The 19265-nt window shown below is 53.1% G+C and overlaps 1 protein-coding gene across 1 annotated transcript in view; it reads left to right on the top strand.

The window, feature by feature from the left end:
• The first annotated feature begins 42 nt into the window (after window positions 1-42).
• Window positions 43-19265, top strand: part of CDH22 (cadherin 22) — a 32299-nt gene continuing 13076 nt past the window's right edge. Inside the window, exons 1-6 of the mRNA XM_010722569.3 lie at window positions 43-1075; window positions 4699-4818; window positions 10980-11147; window positions 11649-11836; window positions 12302-12555; window positions 17091-17227. Of these exons, the coding sequence (XP_010720871.1) occupies window positions 733-1075; window positions 4699-4818; window positions 10980-11147; window positions 11649-11836; window positions 12302-12555; window positions 17091-17227 (1210 nt within the window). The 5' untranslated portion in view covers window positions 43-732. The remainder of the gene's footprint in view (window positions 1076-4698; window positions 4819-10979; window positions 11148-11648; window positions 11837-12301; window positions 12556-17090; window positions 17228-19265) is intronic.

The following is a 19265-nucleotide window of genomic DNA, read 5'->3' as shown; positions in this document are numbered from 1 at the left end:
TTTTGAGTTGGTGGGAGAACTTTGCTGATTCTAAGCAGAAATTGCAGGGAGCAAATGAAGACAGCTGATGAAACCTTGCGGGTCCCTGTCCTGTTATGGATTGTCCCAATTAACGCCCGTGCTGCTCTCTGTCAAGATGCATTCTGCCTGTCCAGTTACTGTTAATAGATTTCTCATAAGTGGCTAGATTGTAAAAACCTCATAACTCAGCTTAATGCCACCAATAAAATTATCTCTGGACGTCTGGCCTGGATTCCAGTCAGCTCCCGGTCCAGGAGGAGCTTCTGTTTACCCTTTCTTTTCCTAATTTCAAACGTTGCCTTAATTAGAAAATGAAACGGAGACTGGCTACAAAAAGCACCTTCCCCAGGGTCTGTTTTTCATTCGGCACAGCCCGTCTCGCCTCATTTCACTGCAGGCTTTGCTCAGGAGCGATGTCTGGCAGCGTCAGCTCTGCCACGGGCTCCATAACCCCAACCTGAGCTGCATTCCTACCCGGTTTGCTGCACAGCCTGGGAGAAACGGCCCCGCACTGGATCTTGAGTCCTTGCCATGGGGTAACCTCTTTTTAGGGGGCTGTTGGTGAGCTGTCCTTCCCATACATCTCCTGGCCTCACTGTGGCGAGATCTGCAGCTTGGTTCTTGGTATGAGTGGGTATTGGCAGCGTTTGGGACCTGCTAAGCCCAGAGTGGCAAAGGCAGAACTGATGGTGCTGTGTGTTGTGCCCTCCTATGTGCAGCATCCCCTGCCTGCTCCTACCTCTGCTCTTTCCCTGGCAGATCCATTCAGACTCGGATGAGGGGGACGGCTCCATCAAGTACACCATCTCCGGGGAGGGCGCGGGGACCATCTTCCTCATCGATGAGATCACAGGTGACATCCACGCCACCGAACGCCTGGACCGGGAGCAGAAAACCTTCTACACGCTGCGGGCTCAGGCCCGTGACAGGCAGACTGACCAGCTGCTGGAACCCGAGTCTGAGTTCATCATCAAGGTGCAGGACATCAACGACAGCGAGCCACGCTTCCTGGAGGGGCCCTACATCGGCAGCGTGGCTGAGCTGTCCCCCATCGGTAGGTGTCCTGGTGGGTGAGAAGCTTCCATCTCTGCCACTAAACCTTGAGCCTGCCGTACCCCACAAACCAGGCTGTAAATCATAGGGATTCCCACTGAGAGCAGAGCTGAGGAGCCGAGAGGGACAAATAAATAAGGTAGCTTAAGGAAAAACAAGTGGATAAATCCTCTGAGCCGATTGCCAGCCCGTGGCTGTGCGCTCAGCCCCAGCCCTAAGCTGTGCCCTGGGGATGGGTCAGGGAGGTGCCAGATGCCCGCTGTGCCTCAGCCCTGGCTTTGTTCAGCCCTCAGCTCCCAGGTGCTGTGGGCAGGGGTAGGAAGAGCCCTTACGTGCCAAGGAGCCCGTGGGTACCTGGATTAGCCCAAGTGCCATCTGTCCCCCTGTGTCTCAGTGCCTGCTCTCTGTCCCCTGATGCCCTCAAAGCCCTGTGGCTGCCTCTCCATCCCCTTCAGCATCCGTGGCAGTGCTGCTGCACCCTCTCGCCCACTTTCTGGCTTCCCTCCAAGAGGCCCGGTATTGCTGAGGTCAGGAAATTCATGCCTGATGTAATAGAAGTGGTTTCCTCCGTGCTACCGCTGGCCTGACCCCCCTCAACACACCACTGCCCGTCAGCCTGGTGCTGTGCTGAGCTGCAGGTGGGATGTGTGCCATAAGCATCCATTGCCAGGGATGGCAGTGGGGCACCGAGCTGCACTCCCCTGAGTGCTGGGAGGGACACAGGGAGAGGATGCAGCACTGTTTGAGCTGGGGGTGGCTGCAGATGTGCAGGAGCTGCTGCCTGGGTTCCTGTTGGTGGATGGGGAAGCAGACTCTCCCAAAGCACCCTGGGCTCTCCATCCTCTTCCATTTACCTGCACTAATCCTCTCCTGAGTCAGATGGTGACCCCTTGAACTGCAGCCACATGTTCCTGGAGCAATGAAAGGCAGCATGTGGGCAGCAGAGGAGGAGGCATCCCATTCCCAAGAGGAAGAAATAAATTAATCTATTTTGCTTGAACTACTTTTAAAAAACAAAGAATCTTCAACTCTGAGTATTAGACAAGGATCCTAATTCTTTAAAAAACGCTAACAATTATGGAGCTGCCTGATCACAGACTGATGTGAACAAGACATATCAAAGGAGACAGTTTCTATGCGAAATTGGAGATCAGAGCAAGAAAGAATCACGGTTTCACAACATGAAAGGAGGCGATTCCTGCAAATTAAAATACTCAGAAGTTAAAAGTAAAGAGAAGTGCTGTGAACGGCGTGGGATGTGCTTCCAAGCTGCATGCTCAGAGCGGGGGGAGCTGGAGCTGAGAGTTTACTGGGCTGTAGTCTGTCTGCCTGTGGCAGCCTCCGAGCCCTCTGCAGCCTGGCCAGCCCGGGAGGTGGAAGGGCTCCTGCACAGCAGCCCAGCTAACGAGCAGGGTTTGCTTCTCACAGCACCTTCACATGGTGCTGCTGCAAGCTCCTCCACTGGGCATGGAGCTGCAGAGAACCTTGCTGCCATTTTGGGTGTGGATGAAGGCAACCCCCTATAGTGGCAAAGCAGGGTCAGGAAGGCTGGGCAGCTGGAATTGGTTGTGACATCAAGGTCAAAGGCTGGGGACCTGCTGGCAGTGCTTGTCTGTTGCTCCATCTTCCTGGATGACCTGGATGAATGTCCCTGATTCAGCTATGCTCTTCTGGGATGGCTCGCTCAGGGAGCAGGGCTGCTCTCCATCTCAGGTGTGGTTTGCAGGGAGCTGCTCTTCGTTCCCCATCTGCCACTCTGCAACCTGAGCTGAGAAGTGAAGAGTGACCCCTGCTTGCTCTCCCAGACCTCCGTGGGGCTCGTGCTGAAGGCTGGCCATGTGGGTGGCTTTGCTGTCTCTGGTGGCAGCAATCAGCTGCAGCTCCCTGCCAGAAGCACAGTTCCAGCTCCCGGAGGTGGGTCCCTTCCTGGAGCATAAAGAGAAGTAAAACAAATACGGTCAGATCCGCTCTGTGACAGCAGGAACAGATCAAAGGACATTATTTGCATAATGAAGGAGTACTAATTGGGAGGGAAAGTCATTTGACTTCCCGGTGCCTAAGAGGGAATAACGAATAATGAGGGAATTGCACAAACTCCCACACGGTGGCTGGGAGTCTCACATTGGCCCTGTGCTCTGTTCCTGCACAGAGCTCAGCCCTGAGGCTGCAGCCCTTGCTGGGTGCCCACCCCACTGCCCATCACCCCCACAGGGCTGAGCTGAATCAAGTCAGTCTTGAAGGTCTCTGCAGACCCAGATCTGCAGAGATGGACCCAACCGACTGCTGGGGAACGGCAGGAGTTTCACCTTGTAACAGGAGATGCTAAAATTAGCTGTGTTCTCCCCGAGCTCCCTGGGGTCTGCTTAACAGCTGTCTGCCGCACACAGGCATGAGCCCAAATCCACACTACCTCCTGCAAAACATCTCCACTGCACAGAGCAGGTTGCATAGCCCAGAGCTGGCTTTTGGGCTGGGGAGCACGCAGAGCGACTGGTAGCTGGCATGGTGGTAAATGTGGATCCTTCTGTCAGAGCAGCTCTTCTCCCTCGATGCATTTTGCTTTCATTTCTCTGTGTAGCACCAAGATTAGAGATGATTTGGCTGTGCAGACAGGAACTCGGGGTCAAACCCTGGCTCCATCGCAAAGCTGGCTGAATGCAAAACTGATTACTGTGAAGAGAAATTGTTTAATCTCCACACTAGAAGCAGAGGAAAAGACTTTGTTTAACGTGCAGCCAGAACGCTTGCAGGCAGTCTGATGGGTTTTTCTTAATAGAAAATGCTCAAAACGCTCGTGTGCATCTGGCAGCGGCTGGGGCAGCAAGTGGGCATGTGCTGAGGATTGCACTGCCCTGAAAGCTGAATGGTATTGTTGGTACAGTCGGGGTTTCCCCTTCTGTAGCCTCCAGGTCGCTCGGATGGAACTGCTGCCCTTTGGCATCCATCCAGGGTACACGGCTCTGCAGGATGAGGTGCTTATCGTGGGGTCAGAAAACTGATATCATATGTGCTGTGCCTGGAGAGCAGGGCTGGGAGCAGCATCTGTGGGTTTGGCCCTTCAGGAGGCTGCTGCTGGAGGTGGACTTTCACAGGTCTTCTCCTTTCTCAGGGCTGTCTGTAGGTGGGATTAGCAGCTTCTTCCTCATTTCTGTCGCCTTTGAGGACCTCGGCTCTTTTGTTCCTGAGGCCGTTCTCATGTCCTGGGTCTTGCTTCAGTCGAATTGAACATGATGTCAAATTAAAGCCATCTCAGGGACAGCTGGAGTGAAGCACCCAGTTTAGTGAGGCAGCGTTGGAAATCGATAACTTAATTGCAGACATTTGATGGACTTTTATCCAATTTATGGTCCTTCTGCCCTGCTACGTGTGGAGCATGACGACATGGTGCAGTGCCTGGCTCTGGACAGGCAATAGCTCTTCCTCCCCTGCAGCTGCCCTAAAATGTGAGATGACTGCTGGGAGCAAAGCCACCTGCTGATCTAGAGAGCATGTCCTGCTCTGAGGTGGCCCACAGTCCCATCCTCCTGTTGCTCCGTGGGACGAAGGGGGCCGTATTTCTGGATGTCCTCTGGACACGCTCTAAGAGATCCACATCTCCTGTTTTTCTTCTCATCCCTGCTGCAGGCACCTCTGTGATGCAGGTGATGGCCTCCGATGCCGACGACCCCACATATGGGAGCAGCGCCCGCATCGTCTACAGCGTGCTGGAGGGCGAGCAGCACTTCACCGTGGACAGCAAAACGGGTGAGCAGCACCCAGGGAGCTGCAGGGGACCTCATCCTGGGGGTGCAATGCGTGTCTGCACAGTGAGCAGCAGGCTGAGCGCTGGGATGGGCAGCAGTGCTGGGGAGAAACTGCAGCTGCCAGAGCTGCACCCCCCCGCCCGCACCAACTGCAGAGTGAGTGCACCCCTGGGCACGTAAAATCTGGGAAAGGTTTAAGTACTACCAGAGGGGCTTTACCAAAGGCCACGTTGTTATCGCCAGGGCTTTGATTAAAGGTAACACTTCAAATTAAGGAGCGGTTTATAAATGCTCTATTAATATTTAATGAAAGAACAGTGGAAGCTGCTCCGTTCCTTAATAATGTGTAATAGAGCCCGTTGTAAAATGCATCACTAATAAATCCCTAGCAGATGATGCTCTGACATACTGGTTAGAGTAGACCATAACCGGGAGATGTTGGGGTATATATTCTCCTTGCCTCCCAGGAGTGTGACTCTCATTACCCTTAATGGGAACCTTGCAAGCTTTCTAAGGAGGGAAGACACTCAAATGCTAATAAGAGATATTTAAGGTACAAAGCATGCAGTAAAGTACCTTCAGTTTAATGAAAAATTGTCAAAAGACAAGAGCACCAAGCAGCTGCAGCTTTGGTTGGAAAGCTGGGCTGCAAAGTGCCCCCACCCTATTGCTGAACCAAAGGGAACCTTGGTGAGATCCGCCCCTGGCTGCCTTCTCTCCCACATTTGCTTGGTTTTCCTTTTATTTGCGAGGAGACAACGAGCTAAATACTGAAAACTCAAGTGTGTGTGGGATCCTGCTTGTCTGAGACAGCTTTGTGTGAGTGGAGGCTGAGAACGGGGCTGCTGGAATGGAGAGGGACCGCTGGGAGCAAAATGCACAAGCCGGGACGTGCAGAGGCTCAGCTCCCTGCAACAACATTAATGCTGCCGTATTAAGGCATAAAGTAAAATGCGCCCTGTGGGACTGTGGTGAGAATTAATGTCACTCCAGGAGACCAAGCTTCTGGATTCCTTGACTTTTTGTGTCTTAATTCTCAAGCTGGCTGTTCATACACTGGCTGTTTCGTACACCGCCGGGGTTGATTTACGGTTCTGCTTGCGATTCATAAGAGCAAAACTGCTGACAGTCTGCAGCAGCCATCCTCAGCTCCACAGCAGTGCAGCTGTATGCCCCTCTGCCAGCAGTGCCGTGTGTGGCTGTGCTGCTGGAGGAGGCAGGGACAGGGCTGGCCATGCTGAGCGGGGTGTGATCTCTGTGTCTGCCTTTGGCACCAGTCAGGAGCTGGAGCATCCCCCTGGTGAACCCCATCCTGCTCCCCCTCCAAACTTGGAAAGGTTTTATTGTTCCAATGGGAGTCCTGCCCTGCCTGCTATGGGTGGCCAGGCTTCTTCCCTGATCATAAGATTTAATTATCCATAACAGAAGCATCACTCTTCAAAGCCACCATTGTTATTAATGGCCATAAAAAGAACCATAAAAACCTGGAATGTTACATTTCTCATAATATACGATAATGAAGAGCAATTTGTTTTCCCTGTTTGGTTTCGACCTCCTTCTCCACCTTTCCTTGCAGGTCCACACACTCCTATGCTCCCTCATGCCCTGCCTGAGCCTGCGGTGCTGGCACTGCTGCCTGGACAGCTATGAGTGATCCAGGGGACAGGGGGCAACCAGCCCACAGCAGGGGGTTGGAGCTGGGTGGTCTTTATTGTCCCCTTTAACTTAAGCCATTCTATGACTCCTTCCAGCTCCAGTTCTCCTTTTCTTCTTTGTCTTTGCACTGTACTTCATACTGAGGGTGTTGTGTGTATGGGTGTGATTTGCACACTTGGATACAGGATGCACACTGTGTGTGCCCAGAGAGGTTGTGGATGCCTCATCCCTGGAGGTGTTCAAGGCCAGATTGGATGGGGCCCTGGGCAGCCTGGTCTAGCATCAAATGGGGAGGTTGGTGGCCCTGCATGTGGCAGGGGGGTTGGAGATTTGTGATCCTTGAGATCCCTTCCAACCCAGGCCATTCTGTGATTCTGTGATTCTGTATGTTGCTCGGTTTGTCTCTCATTCCTGGCTGTTACCAGTGTTAGCATTCAGCAGGTGTGTTGGATTTGACAGAGCTTTCAAAGGCAGGACCTAACCTGCCAGTATGCCAGCAGAGCATGCTATGCTCAGTCCTACAGCTCAGTAAGGCCTGAAATCCCATGTCTTGTCTTGGAAGGCTTTTTGGAGGGAGACGAGCAGGACCCTGCAGGCATTTGTTATATTGAGGCTTTGTGCTGCCTTCCTTCTTCACTCTCGGTGTGCCAATAGGGTGCAGCTGATCTTCACGTGCTCTTTGTCACTCAGAGCTGCGTTGCACTGCTCTGTGGCAGCAGGGTTCCTCTTGGAGGAAGCTGCAGTCAGTGCACACAGGGTGCTTTGCTGCTGCTGTTGGGACGTGGTCACTTCTGCTGTCACACTGGGGGTGCTGGCTCTCAGCATGCTGCAGTCTTTGCAGGGATATTGGCTGCTGTAGAACGATGCTCTGGGTGACATCCCCAGCCTCGTTGTGTTTGTTGCTTCCCTAAAAGCTCAGCTTAGGAGAGTGTATGTGCATCTTGTTCTTTACTGGAAGTAAGATGCCGTTCTTAAAATCTGTCATTCTGCTAGATGCAGAGAAAAAACAGAAGGACTCTGAAGGCTAATTGGAATGCAGTCTGGCATTTCTTATTACTTAAAACAACTCCTGAGTTAGAGCCTGTCTCCTGATTTGGAGGCTCAGCCAGCGAGGGCTCAGAGGTCCTCGAGCCAGGGAGAGCAGGACGAGAAATACTGTCCTGCTGGGAGGAAGTGTGTTTTATTGCATGTAGTCATGAGTTGTTTCATCCTTAGCTGCCAGCACTGTTGCTTGGAGACCTCTGGAGACCACAGGCTCAGTCCTGGGGTAGTGCTGGTGGGGTGGGAGCTGAGCTGCTGGGAGCACGGAGAGCTGTTCTGATGAGCTGTCACTGTGATGCAGTGGTGGGAGGCAGAATGTGTTTCTCTGCTGCTCTTGCCAGTTTGTTAACAATGCTTCTTGGTGCCTGGGAACACCAGATACCAGGATAGACCTGTCTCTGTGCTCTCATGGGTTCATGCCTCATCTCAGAAAATTATACACCGCAGCTCTGCAAAGGGACAAAGAACAGGTTTTTATGATAGAAGTGGTGAGGCAGTGGCACAGAGATGAGGTGGGTGGCAGGCACTCAGGTCAGGCTGGGGGTCTTTGAGCACTGGTGGAGCTGTGGGTGTCCCTGCTCACTGCAGGGGATTGGGCCGGATGGCCTTTAAGGGTCTCTTCCAACCCAAACCATCCTATGGCTGTGGTGGTGTGTCTGCAGAAGAGCCACCTGTGGGCTCAGTTGAGGCAATTGCTACCATTACTGAGACTGAATGTTGGCGGTCCCTGTCCGAAACTGGTGCTTCAAGGAACTTCCATTGGTTTGGACAAATGGTATGTTTGGTCTCAGGGAAACCAGGGTGTATTTACTAACGTGCAATGGGAATGAACGTGAAATGACCAGGGGGATTTGGCTGCTAAAGGAACAGTGAGAGTGCTGAGCCAGAGCTCTCTGTGGGGCCTCACTAATGTGAGCAGACTGAGCTAGTGGAAGGTGTCCTGCCTATGGCAGGGGGTTGGCAGTGGAAGGCACTTAACCTGCAGAGTGCTTTGTCGTGCTTTGTTTCTATCACCCAAATAGTGTCTGCTATTGAGTAGATTTGGTGCAATTTATGCGATGCTGCAAGTGTCCCCTTGCTTGGTAATTACACTGATTAATCTGGATCATGCTGGAAAGCCACATGTGCCTTGTACCGGAGGGTATGCCACCATGTGTCTGTATTATTCAACTATAACAGATGCTGACAAGAACTGGGGAGATGAAGCAAGCTGGAGGTTGTTCTTGCTGTGTTGGCAGAGTTTGGGAAGGAGAATGTTTGGCAGTTTCTCTGGCTGGAAAGAAGGTGAATTTGTGGATCTTAGGAGATGACAGCGAGGCTTTTCCGTGTTCTGTCTGCAGCAGCTGAGGTCCCTCTCTCTTCTGTCTGTGCACCCAGAGAAGGGCTCTGTTGCTGTCTCTTAGTGCTGCTCTGTGCATGGCAGGCAGCCCGGACTTGTTCTCCACTGGAACGAGCGACCTTGGTGGTGTTCTGGGAAGCCTGAGCACTTCCCTCCCGTCTTACACGGGGTTCTCTGGGCTGTGTCATTACAAGCAGCTCAGTTAAGTCATTACCGCCTTGGTGAATACATGAGCTTTTTCTCTCTCATCCCAATTCATCACCTTTGCGCTGACATGAATCATTTTCATTATAAAATGCTTCAGACCCCGTTAATTAACAGAATTGGTTAAAATTCAGTGAGATAGCGCTTGCCCAGAAATAACGGCTTTATATTCATAGCAGAGACATGGGAGGCCCATAAACATGACCAGCTGAGCTGGGCCTGTCAGAAGGTCTGGGATGTGCCCTGCCAGGAGCTGTGCTCCGTGCTTCTGACCCGTGTGCTGGCGTGGAGCGTGGGCCTTGGTGAGCAAGTGACGGGAGGGCTGAGGCTTACTCCTGTGTGGTAGTAGGCAGAAGCTGGAAGTGCCCAAGGAATAGAGGACAAGGAGGAGCCCCCTCTTTTTCATGGGGCTGAAGATGGTGACAGTTCAGGTAATGATAGAACTGAAATGACGGACTGGAGAGAACTGGGTGAGATTGTGTCTGTCCGTGAGAGCCGGGGAGCTGCAAGCATCTGAAATGGCAGTGATGCCTTTATAATAAATCCTAACAACGATAATTGTTGGAATAATTTTGAGAAATTTGAGAAAGCAAGGAGAGAGAAACATCTACAGAGCAGCGTTGCCAGCTACTGCTGCACCCATCATGTCACGCAGAGGAGGAAAAAAGATCCTTTCTTCCTTTCAGCTCAGTGACATCTGGCTGCCATTGTGCCACACCACCAGCAGCTCCTTCTTGTGACCTGTCAGGAGGTCGGACCCCGGAGCTGCAGGCTGCACAGGGCATGGCTGGGCATCTGCCATTCGGGCTTCGGTAAACCTGAGCAAAGGAGAGGATGTGCAGGGCTCGCAGTAATGGGAGGTAAAGCCAATAGTTAATCAGAAAAGCCTGGAAGAGAGCAATTACAAAAACAGAAAGCAGTGGCTAAATCTGTGGAATGTTACGAAACTGAGCTGGAGGGGATTTTAAGCTGCTCTGGGCTGCTGCTGGGATAGTGGGGCTGGGAATGCACCACTAATGACCTTGTACTCATGTTCACATGGCTGTGTGCCCCCAGTGCCACCCCAGGGCAGAGTCGGTTCTTTCTTTCTTTCATTCTCAAAATGTTTCTGTGTGCTTTGTTTCCATGTAAATGAAACATCTTGTCTGACATAGAAAGTCGTAACTTCTGCTTTAACAATGTTTTTTGGGCTTCGCTTCTCTTCCCTTCTTTTGCATTGCTGTATGTTTTAGTCCTGGTCATTTCTCCTTGCTCAGATGAATGAAAACCTGAAAAGACTTTTTACGCAATGAAATCTAGAAGGAAGAAGAAGCACCAGCATACCGTGCGTTTTGTTTGGCTTTGTCTCAAGTGCATTCTCAGCCCCCTGCCACTGGCAGCTTCCCTGGTCTCCTAATTTAGAGACACATTTTAAAGACACGTTTGAAAACAAGGGGGTCTGTGCACCAATGGGAACAGACACTGGGGTGGCAGAGGTTGGTGAGTAGGCAGCTCGGCCCCACATCTCTCCTGCACTGCTCTGTAGCAGCCGCTCCTCCCATGGCTGCAAGCTGTGCACATCCTCCTGTGGCTCCTGTCTGAGCAGATAAGGATAAGTGGACTGCTGCAGATTGGTGCCAAAGGGGCTTCGTGACTCAGCAGGGGCTTTTACACAGCATTCCTCCACACAGCGTGCAGCTGGCCCCCACCAATCCTTCACCTGCTCCTGGAAAACACAGACCTCCTCCAAATTTGGGGCTATGAGGGTTAGTTAAGTGTTAGAGTGCCTGCTGTATCAGCAGAGGCTGGGAGATCTAGCTGGTCCCATTTGGAACTCCAGCTTGCTTTAGGTACTTCCCAGCAACCTCTCCCAGCCTCATCTGTTCTGTGACTCCGCAGATGCTCTGCCATGTGCCTGCACTCACTCCACTGCCCATTTCCAGGTGTGATCCGGACAGCTGTGGCTGACCTGGACCGTGAGACACAGGACCGGTACGAGGTGGTGATCCGTGCCACGGACATGGCGGGACAGCTGGGAGGGCTGTCCGGCTCCACCACCGTCACCATCGTGGTCACTGATGTCAATGACAACCCACCACGCTTCCCACAGAGTAAGTCCTGCTCGTCTTGTTGGGCTCCTGGCACAGCCTGGTGTGTGGCTGCAGGCTCAGCCAGCCCTGCTGCTCGGGATGTTTGCGGGGCAGCAGCACAGCACTGCAGAACGCACAGCAGTGTGCCTGGGTCTGAGTGTGTCCTTGCCACTGAGGGCATTGCAGCTGAAGGTGGTTCAGCTCTTTAGCTGCTTCTCCTAGAAATTAGAATTGGTGAAGTTTGCCAAGAATTGGACAACACTGCTGTGCTGTGTCTGTGTAGAAAAACCATCCCTTTCTCTACCTGGCTCTTTAAAGCATTAGCTCTCCCCAGTTCGCTTCTTGCAGCCCCGGTTTTGGGCTGGGGTTTGTTTTTCTCAGGACATTCTGAACTACAGACACTGGCAGAGTTTGGACAGTACTTGTGGCCCAAGAGTTATCCCAAGGAGGTACACAAAGGAGTGCATCAGGCTGGGGATGGTACAGGCAGAGCTGTGATCTTGGTGCCTTTCTCTCCTCCAGAGATGTATCAGTTCAGCATCGTTGAAACTGCCCCTGTGGGTACTGCCATTGGGAGAGTGAAGGCAGAGGATTCTGACGTCGGGGAGAACACCGACATGACCTATCAGATGAAGGATGAGGAAGGGGTGGAGATGTTCAAAGTCACCACAGACAGCAATACCCAGGAGGCTGTCATCACCATTCGGAAGGTGAGGAGAAAAGCTGGCTGCGGGGAAGGCAGGCATCTCCAGGAGAGCCCTTTCCTTTGGGGGCTTCTATTGCATCTGAGTTGAAATAAATAAACACTCCTCTGAACGCAGCTCTAGCAGTAGCATTTCTGTGCTTGCAGATGCAGGAAGAGACCTGTTCTGCCTGGATAGCGCAGCACAGACCTGTTTCTGGGAGGAAAAACTGAAAAGGAGCAGGAGTGCAGTGCCTTCTGCTGCCTGCACGGCTCCTGGGAGTGAGCAGTGTACAGATGGAATGGTGCACAAAGTGATGGAGAGCAGTGCTTACAGCTCTTACTGATAGCACCTGTTAGGAGCAGAAGCATGCCCACTTAATTCCCACACCTGATCAGCAGCACCAGGTGTGGCTAATGGGGGTCCTGGGGCTGGGTGTGGCTAATGGGGGTACTTGGGGCAGTTGTGGCTAATTCTTTCCTATCGTCTCAGCCTCTGGACTACGAGTCAAAAAAAGTGCACACCGTGGTGGTGGAGGCCCTGAACAAGTTTGTGGATCCACGGTTTGTGGACCTGGGCACCTTTCGGGACCAGACCATCGTGCGGGTGTCTGTGCTGGACGTCGATGAGCCCCCTGAGTTCTGGCCCCCCTCCAACACAATGGAGGTCCAGGAGGACGCTCACGTTGGCTCTATCGTGGGGGTGGTCACCGCCCTCGATCCGGACACAGCGAACCACCCTGTGCGGTAAAGCACTGCTCCAACTCTGTGTCCCCTTCCTTCCCTTTTGGCGGTGGGTGTGGGGTCACAGCGGGGGGTTCGCATGGCCACCACGTGTGGCAGAGCAGGGGTGGAGAGGTGGTGCAGGTGTTGAGTGCTTCATGTGTGTGTGTGCTGCAGAGCAGGCAGCGAGCAGCAGTCTGTGCATGGGTACTGGCAAGCTAGAGCTACCATCTCACAGGTGACAGACGTGTCGTGGGCAAGTGACAGGCTTGTGAGTGGCAGGGGAGTGCCGGGGAAGGTGGCTGGGTGACGCCTGCGTGTCCTTGTGCTGACAGCCAGGCAGCCGCAGTGGAGCCTGACACGGGCCAGGCGAGCGAGCAGGAGTGACAAGCGGGCAGTGATGGGGAATGATAAATGAGGTGAGGCTTGGGAAGTGCGGAGCCAGAGCTCAGCTGTGTGTGCGCGTGCGTGCGTGCACGGGGATCAAAGATCAGAGGAGTTATATTTGGGCAGGGGACATAATCCAGGCAGCGGCTTATCTGCACAGGACATTTCCCATTTCCATTTAATTTGTGGCTAAAGAGATTGTTACCTTGTTAAATTGTTATTACCTAAGGCACAAAGCAGCCTTCTGGCTCTGCCAACTGGCCTGAGTCATGAGCAGTTGGGATGAAAAGCTGGTGTTCTGAAAACATCCTCAGCGTGTGGAGAATTTCCTTGAAATGTGTGTTCTTGTGCCAGGTGACGGCGGGGCTGCAGGCACCTTCCACACAGCCTCGCTTCAAGTGAGCAGCGTTGGCTCTGCATTGAGGGTTCTCTACAGAGCCCATCCCTGCCTGCAGTAGATGGGGCAGAGCCTTGGGATGGAGGGTAGAGACCTCAGTGTGTGCATACACAAGTACCTGTGCTTTGCACTGACACGTTTCTAGCAGTGCTATGGAATGGAGATTTTACTTTGTGATCTGCAGCTGTGGGGAAGGTGTCTCGGGGACAGAACTCTCCTCCTTATTTACTCTTGTTCTCCGTGCCCTTCCCCATGGAGCTTGTTGCAATATTTGCAGATAGAACAAAAGGAAGCAGAGGAAAGGCTTCCTACTGCTGTGCAGAAGATCCCGAGGACTTGGAGCAGAGAGAAGCAGATCCAACTGATCAGCAGGAGGGTTAGAGCCCAAACGTTACCATACAGCAAGCTCAGTGCCAGGTGTGGCAATGCCATGTGCTCAGGGACAGGGCACAGCCAGCAGGACTGCAGGCAGGGAACTGCAGTGTGGCTTAATAAAAGGCTTTGCTATGCCTGCGGCTTCAAAGCAGCACCCAAAGATGAAGGTGAGCATCCTGCCAGGGCGTGCCACACACCCGTCAGTGAGAGACAGCAGCACATCACCTCGCATCTCAAGTGTGCAGCTCAAAGCACAGTCACGAGGAGCCAGCACTTGTACTTCACCTCTGGTACATGAGAGAGCAGCCGGTCCTGACAGCGTGACCAGCATTTGATCCTCAGCCCCTTGAAGTCAGTGCGAAGCCTTTCAAGTTGGTGCAGTTCGGTGGATCCCTTTGACTTCCTGATCCTTGTCTGCTGGAGGTGGGAGCTGGAACGCGGCTCCTGGGCTCTGCTCCATCGGCTCTGCCATGTACAGAGAAGGCCAGCACCTTCTGCTGTGCCGAGACGCGTTGTCCCCTTGAGGCAGGGAAGAAGGACCGCCGGAGACAGCCCTGAAAAATCAGCATCGTCAGCGCTCCAACCCTGCTGACACCGAGCTGCTGGTAACGAGGTTTGGGAAGTATTTTAAGCCAAGTGGGACAGGAGGTGCCCTCGTCCTTCTGCATCCATTCCCAGGTGACACAGAAGGCTGTGCCACATCCCAGCTGCACGAGGATGCGGTGCCCACTGCAGCTCTCTCTGGGTGCCCACAGAGCACCAACCTCTCTGGGGGAGCAGCCCCCAATTGCAGCTGCACAGAAGGGCCACGGTGCTGCCAGGTGGATCTGGAGCTCAGCATGGGCTGTGGGGAGCGCAGGAACCCAGCAGGGGCAGCACTGTGTGAGAGAACGGTGCTCTTTTTTTTTTTTATTATTCTATCCTTATTTGTTGCTTGACAAAAGCTGGAAGCACTCTTTTTCAGAAAGCATTCAGTTCCCATTTGCCTTTCTGGCATTAGCTGTGTATTTCCTGAGCGTAGCACTGTTTCTCACCCAAACCATTGTATTAGGTAATACAGCGATGTGCTGTGTGTGTGTGAGGCTGTTTGGATGGAAGCCTTTTGTTTTTCTCTCTGCAGTGAGCCTGTGCTCTGATTGCTTGCATCCCAGGCTTTATCAGCACTGGGAAAACGTTGCTTGGGATTTAAGGTTCTCAGAGATATTCTCGTTTGGCATTCAGCAAATCCAGAGGCACGTGTTGGACATGGGCATTTCGCAGACTCCAGCAGCACAGCGAGAACTGCAACATGCTTCAATACAAAAGGGAGAGGAGGAAAAAACAAACATAACAAAAAGCTTTTCACCCAGTGGTTGAAAAGCTCGCTATTAACAAAACACATGGCATAAAATGTGCTCCTTGTTGCGTTCAGAGGGAGAAGTAAAACAAACTCCTCGAGAAATGCATTCACGGGAAAGATGAGCGCCGAGAAAGCTGTCTAAATTAAACAGTCGCTTGTAACATCCAGACCAACAGGCAGTGCCAGCAGGAGGAGGAGAAAATGGTTTACAAGGTCTGCATCCCAATCAGAGCTGGGCACTGCAGTTCCAGATATGGAGCAGCAGCAGCTGAGCAGGAATGCAGTGACATCCTCTCTCTGAGCACGGGGAGGACATAGGAATGATTAGAACATCAGTGGGACAATGAAGGGGAAGTGGGACTGCTGGAGGAGAGAGGCTTGTGGAGGGCAGCACAGACTTCGGTTGATACTCAACGTGACGTCAACTGAGCAGAACTGGATTCCTTCCCACTGGAAGCTCTGGTCTCCATGGGGTTGGCCATAACTCCTTGGGAAGGGAAGGCCCCGTGGAGCAGATGGAGGGCTGTAGGTCCACTTGGACTGGCCACATTCAAATCTCAGCCCCACATCAGTGGTAATGCAGGCAGCACCTAGAGCTCTGTTCTCCTGACAGCATTGCACTGAGAAGGTGTGCAGCAGCAATGACAAAGGGATCAGACTTCTGCTCTGGTTTGTGTTCTGCTGTAGGGTGTGGGCAGTCAGTCCTTCCCAGCCAGCTCTGAAGTGACAGAAGACAAGCTCAGCAGTGAAGCAATTAGAAGCACAAGAAGTGGTTACCGGTGACACCACGGTGCTCCCTGCACCCTCTGGCCATGCAGGCAGCTGCTGCCAGATGTGATCACGGAACAGGACGTGTTAGGGGTCAGCAGCTGTGGGAGAACAATCGGAGCAATTACACAAACATATCAATTATGCTATTGGAAGGATAGCAGATTTTGTCATCCCAGTTTCTGTTCCTCCTTCTAGCACAATGTTGGATCTGCCAGACCCCTCCTGTCCCTTCACAGTGGGTGAGAGAGGAGTGCATGAGAGGCTGTAGTATGTGCCACTGTCACTGTCCCTTGGCTCCATGTTCATAGATGCTCCATTTCCAGCTTGGAAGTGGGGCAGGAAATGCGGGAGGGCTGGGAAGTCCCTGGGATGTGGTTTGGTGATGCCTGGGCTTTGTGTGACAGATCCCCGTCACCTCCAGGGAAAGATAGATATGCAGGTGTGGAACATGATCATTTGTGCACGTGCACCAGTGAGATTTAGATAGCAATTTTCCCTTAACTACAAGCAAATGCTGTTGTACATTCTCACCCCCGTCTGCCTGAGAAGGAGGGAGCTGAGGAATGCAATCTGGTGCTGTGTCACAGTGAGGGCTCGTAGGCACGGAGCCATTGGTGTGCCGTTTGGGTCCCTCCATCAGGTAGGGATGCTCAGTTGTGTGGATGGCTGACCTGGGAGGTGATGACCTCCCTCCCCAGCTGTCTCCCTCCCAGACCTGGGTATGGGAGGCAGGGGGCTGCCCATGGCTCTGTGCAGCGTGGCCATGGAGTGCCAGGCACATGACCTGCACACCATGAGCTGCACACTGTGAGCCACAGGCGCTTGGAGCAGCCACCACGCAGTGTGCCCGTGTCACCCCTGAGCACGCTGCCAGCCTGGGGTTGCCCTGAGCCCTGTCCTGTCTGTCAGCTCTCCAGCTTGCTTTGTCCCTACATTTATCTTCCTCCTGTTGTTGGACATGTGACCGAAGGCTTTAATTTATTCCCAGCCCTCCTCTCGGTAATTTATCCTTTGTGCTCTTTGCTGTCTTGTATTATTTAATTCTGTAAAGCGCTCTGGGATGCAGCGCGTATGAAAGATGCCGTACACAATAGCATTATGCTGCATTGTTGTGATTTGTAGGCCTTCTGGATTTCTAATTCCGATCGCGGCGGTGGTTATTTGTGTTACGGCTGCACCTGATGGCCGTGGTTGGGTTGGGCTTCCCTTCCAGCCCTGCCTCCAAACAGGGCGCCAAGGCTCTCTTTGGCACATCCCATTTTTCACATTTTCCCCTCTTGCCTGCACCAGGTACGCCATTGACCGCAGCACAGACACAGAGAGGATCTTTGACATCGATGCCAACACAGGTGCCATTGTGACAGGAAAGGTCCTGGACCGGGAGACAGCGGGATGGCACAACATCACCGTCCTGGCAATGGAAGCAGGTGAGCAGAGGAGCAGCCGTCTGGGCTAGACCAGAGTTTGGTGGTCATTTCCTATGGCCATCTTCCCTATGGCTGTGCCACCACAGGGCCTGCGCTCGCAGTAAGCACAGGATCTGCTCACACCCAGCTGGGAGAGGCAGGAGGGAGCTGAGAGGCTGTGAGGGTTTTGTTGGTTGATCTTCCCTTCCTCTGCGTGATGCTGAGGCGATAGAGCCCAGCTTGGATGTTTCCAGCAGAAGTTCTGTTTGTCTTTTCTATTCCGGTAAAGAAAGAAAAGAACAAACCTGGGTCCTGCTGCTCAAAGAAGCTTTGAATAAACTCCTCTTGAGGAATGAAAAGAAAATAATAGAAGTGAAAGGAATTGATTCCCTGCAGGTGCTGTGCTGAGGGTAGGAAGATGGTGGGATTGCCCTGGGCATCCTGCTGTCCTGTAATGTTTGCACAGGGCTTTGGTGTAGGGTCTGTGTTGGGTCCCCAAGGACCTCGGGGAACACTCAGATTCTCCATGTGTTCCTTTTTCTGAGCCTTAAGATGGAGACTGACTTCCATCCAAGGCACTGTGCTGGGAAGCAGAAAGGCATTGCCAGGTTTTGTGCTTTGGCTGTACAACACCTCCCAGTTCCCACGGACATTTGCCAAGATCTGCTCATGGGCTCCCAAGCCTTTCCTGGGCTTTGCACTGACACACCCCACAGGGTTCCTTGTTCCCTTTTCTTCGCTCATTCTGAATAGGAAGATTCCATTTGATGCACCAGGGCTTTGGCTGAGGGCCCAGCAGTTCCTTCTGGCTGCAGAATGGTCATCGCTGCAGTGGCAATGATCCACTCATTTAAGGCTGCCCCAACGAGGGCAGTCAGTGACCCCTCAGACCCCACTGCCCCAGTTGGGACCTCTGTGGCTCTGTCACTCCACGGGATGCTCTGTGCCCATGGGTGGGTGAGCTCTGCACGGCACTGCCCTGCTGCTGGGGGAGGAGGGCTGATGGTGCTCAGCATCCAGAGGAAACGTGAGGTGACAAGAATCAGAAGGAAAATATTTATACGCAGCATCTAAGATTTCAGAGCAAGTCAGTAAATGCTGCAGCTCCCCTCAGGCAGGAGCGCCTGTCAGGCTGCATCGCTTCAAAGCCAGGGAGACTCCAGCGTTTCGACTTCTCCCATCAGTGGGCTCTGACTCATCCATTTTAACTGCCCAGACATTCCTCCCCGTGACATTATCCTTAACGTTTTGTAATCATGAAATATTAATGACTGATATTGAATTTAAAGCACAATTTATGTCTGAATCCTCAGGCAGAAAGGGCAGTTGTAAAGGTAAGGCCTTCAGAGTGACGGGGGGGACTAAGGAGCGGGGCATCACAGCACTGCCCTGGGGCAGCTGGGGGCCCTGTGCTGGCAGTGTGTGCCCCACAGCTTTGCAGCACTGCCCTGGGGCAGCTGGGGGCTCTGTGCTGGCAGTGTGTGCCCCACAGCTTTGCAGCACTGCCCTGGGGCAGCTGGGGGCTCTGTGCTGGCAGTGTGTGCCCCACAGCTTTGCAGCACTGCCCTGGGGCAGCTGGGGGCTCTGTGCTGGCAGTGTGTGCCCCACAGCTTTGCAGCAGTGCTGCCTGGTGTGCGCTCAGCGGGGTGTGAATGCCCATCCTGAGGCTGGCATGGCACTGCCCAGGGGTGTGTAGCCATTCTCTGCAGCAGGTATCCGTCCACAACTGAGGTACAGTGTCAGCTTTGGTGGAGATGTGAGCCTTATAGAGCCGGGTGCCCAGCTCTGGATCTGCTTGGGGCTGGTGGGAAGCTGTGCCCTGGTGAGCAGCTGGGGTGCAGTGTCCTGAATCTTGCCTTCCCATCCCTGGCAGCACTGCCCTGCAGGGGTTTAACAAGCAGCAGCTGCTGGGAACGTGCCAGCTGGCAGCATGTGCTCATGTGGCCAGGCTGGCTGCTTAGATTTGCATAAGACCTAGCAGCAGGTGCTCCTGCTACAGAGACCACATCCAGGGGGGTATGTCCCACCTGTAGATAACTTGAGAGGCTGTTTGCATCCG

Source organism: Meleagris gallopavo, chromosome 22 (genome assembly GCF_000146605.3).
Source record: "Meleagris gallopavo isolate NT-WF06-2002-E0010 breed Aviagen turkey brand Nicholas breeding stock chromosome 22, Turkey_5.1, whole genome shotgun sequence".
Taxonomy (NCBI): Eukaryota; Metazoa; Chordata; class Aves; order Galliformes; family Phasianidae; genus Meleagris; species Meleagris gallopavo.
Note: the sequence above shows the minus strand (reverse complement) of the source record. Positions and strands in the feature narration are given on the sequence as shown.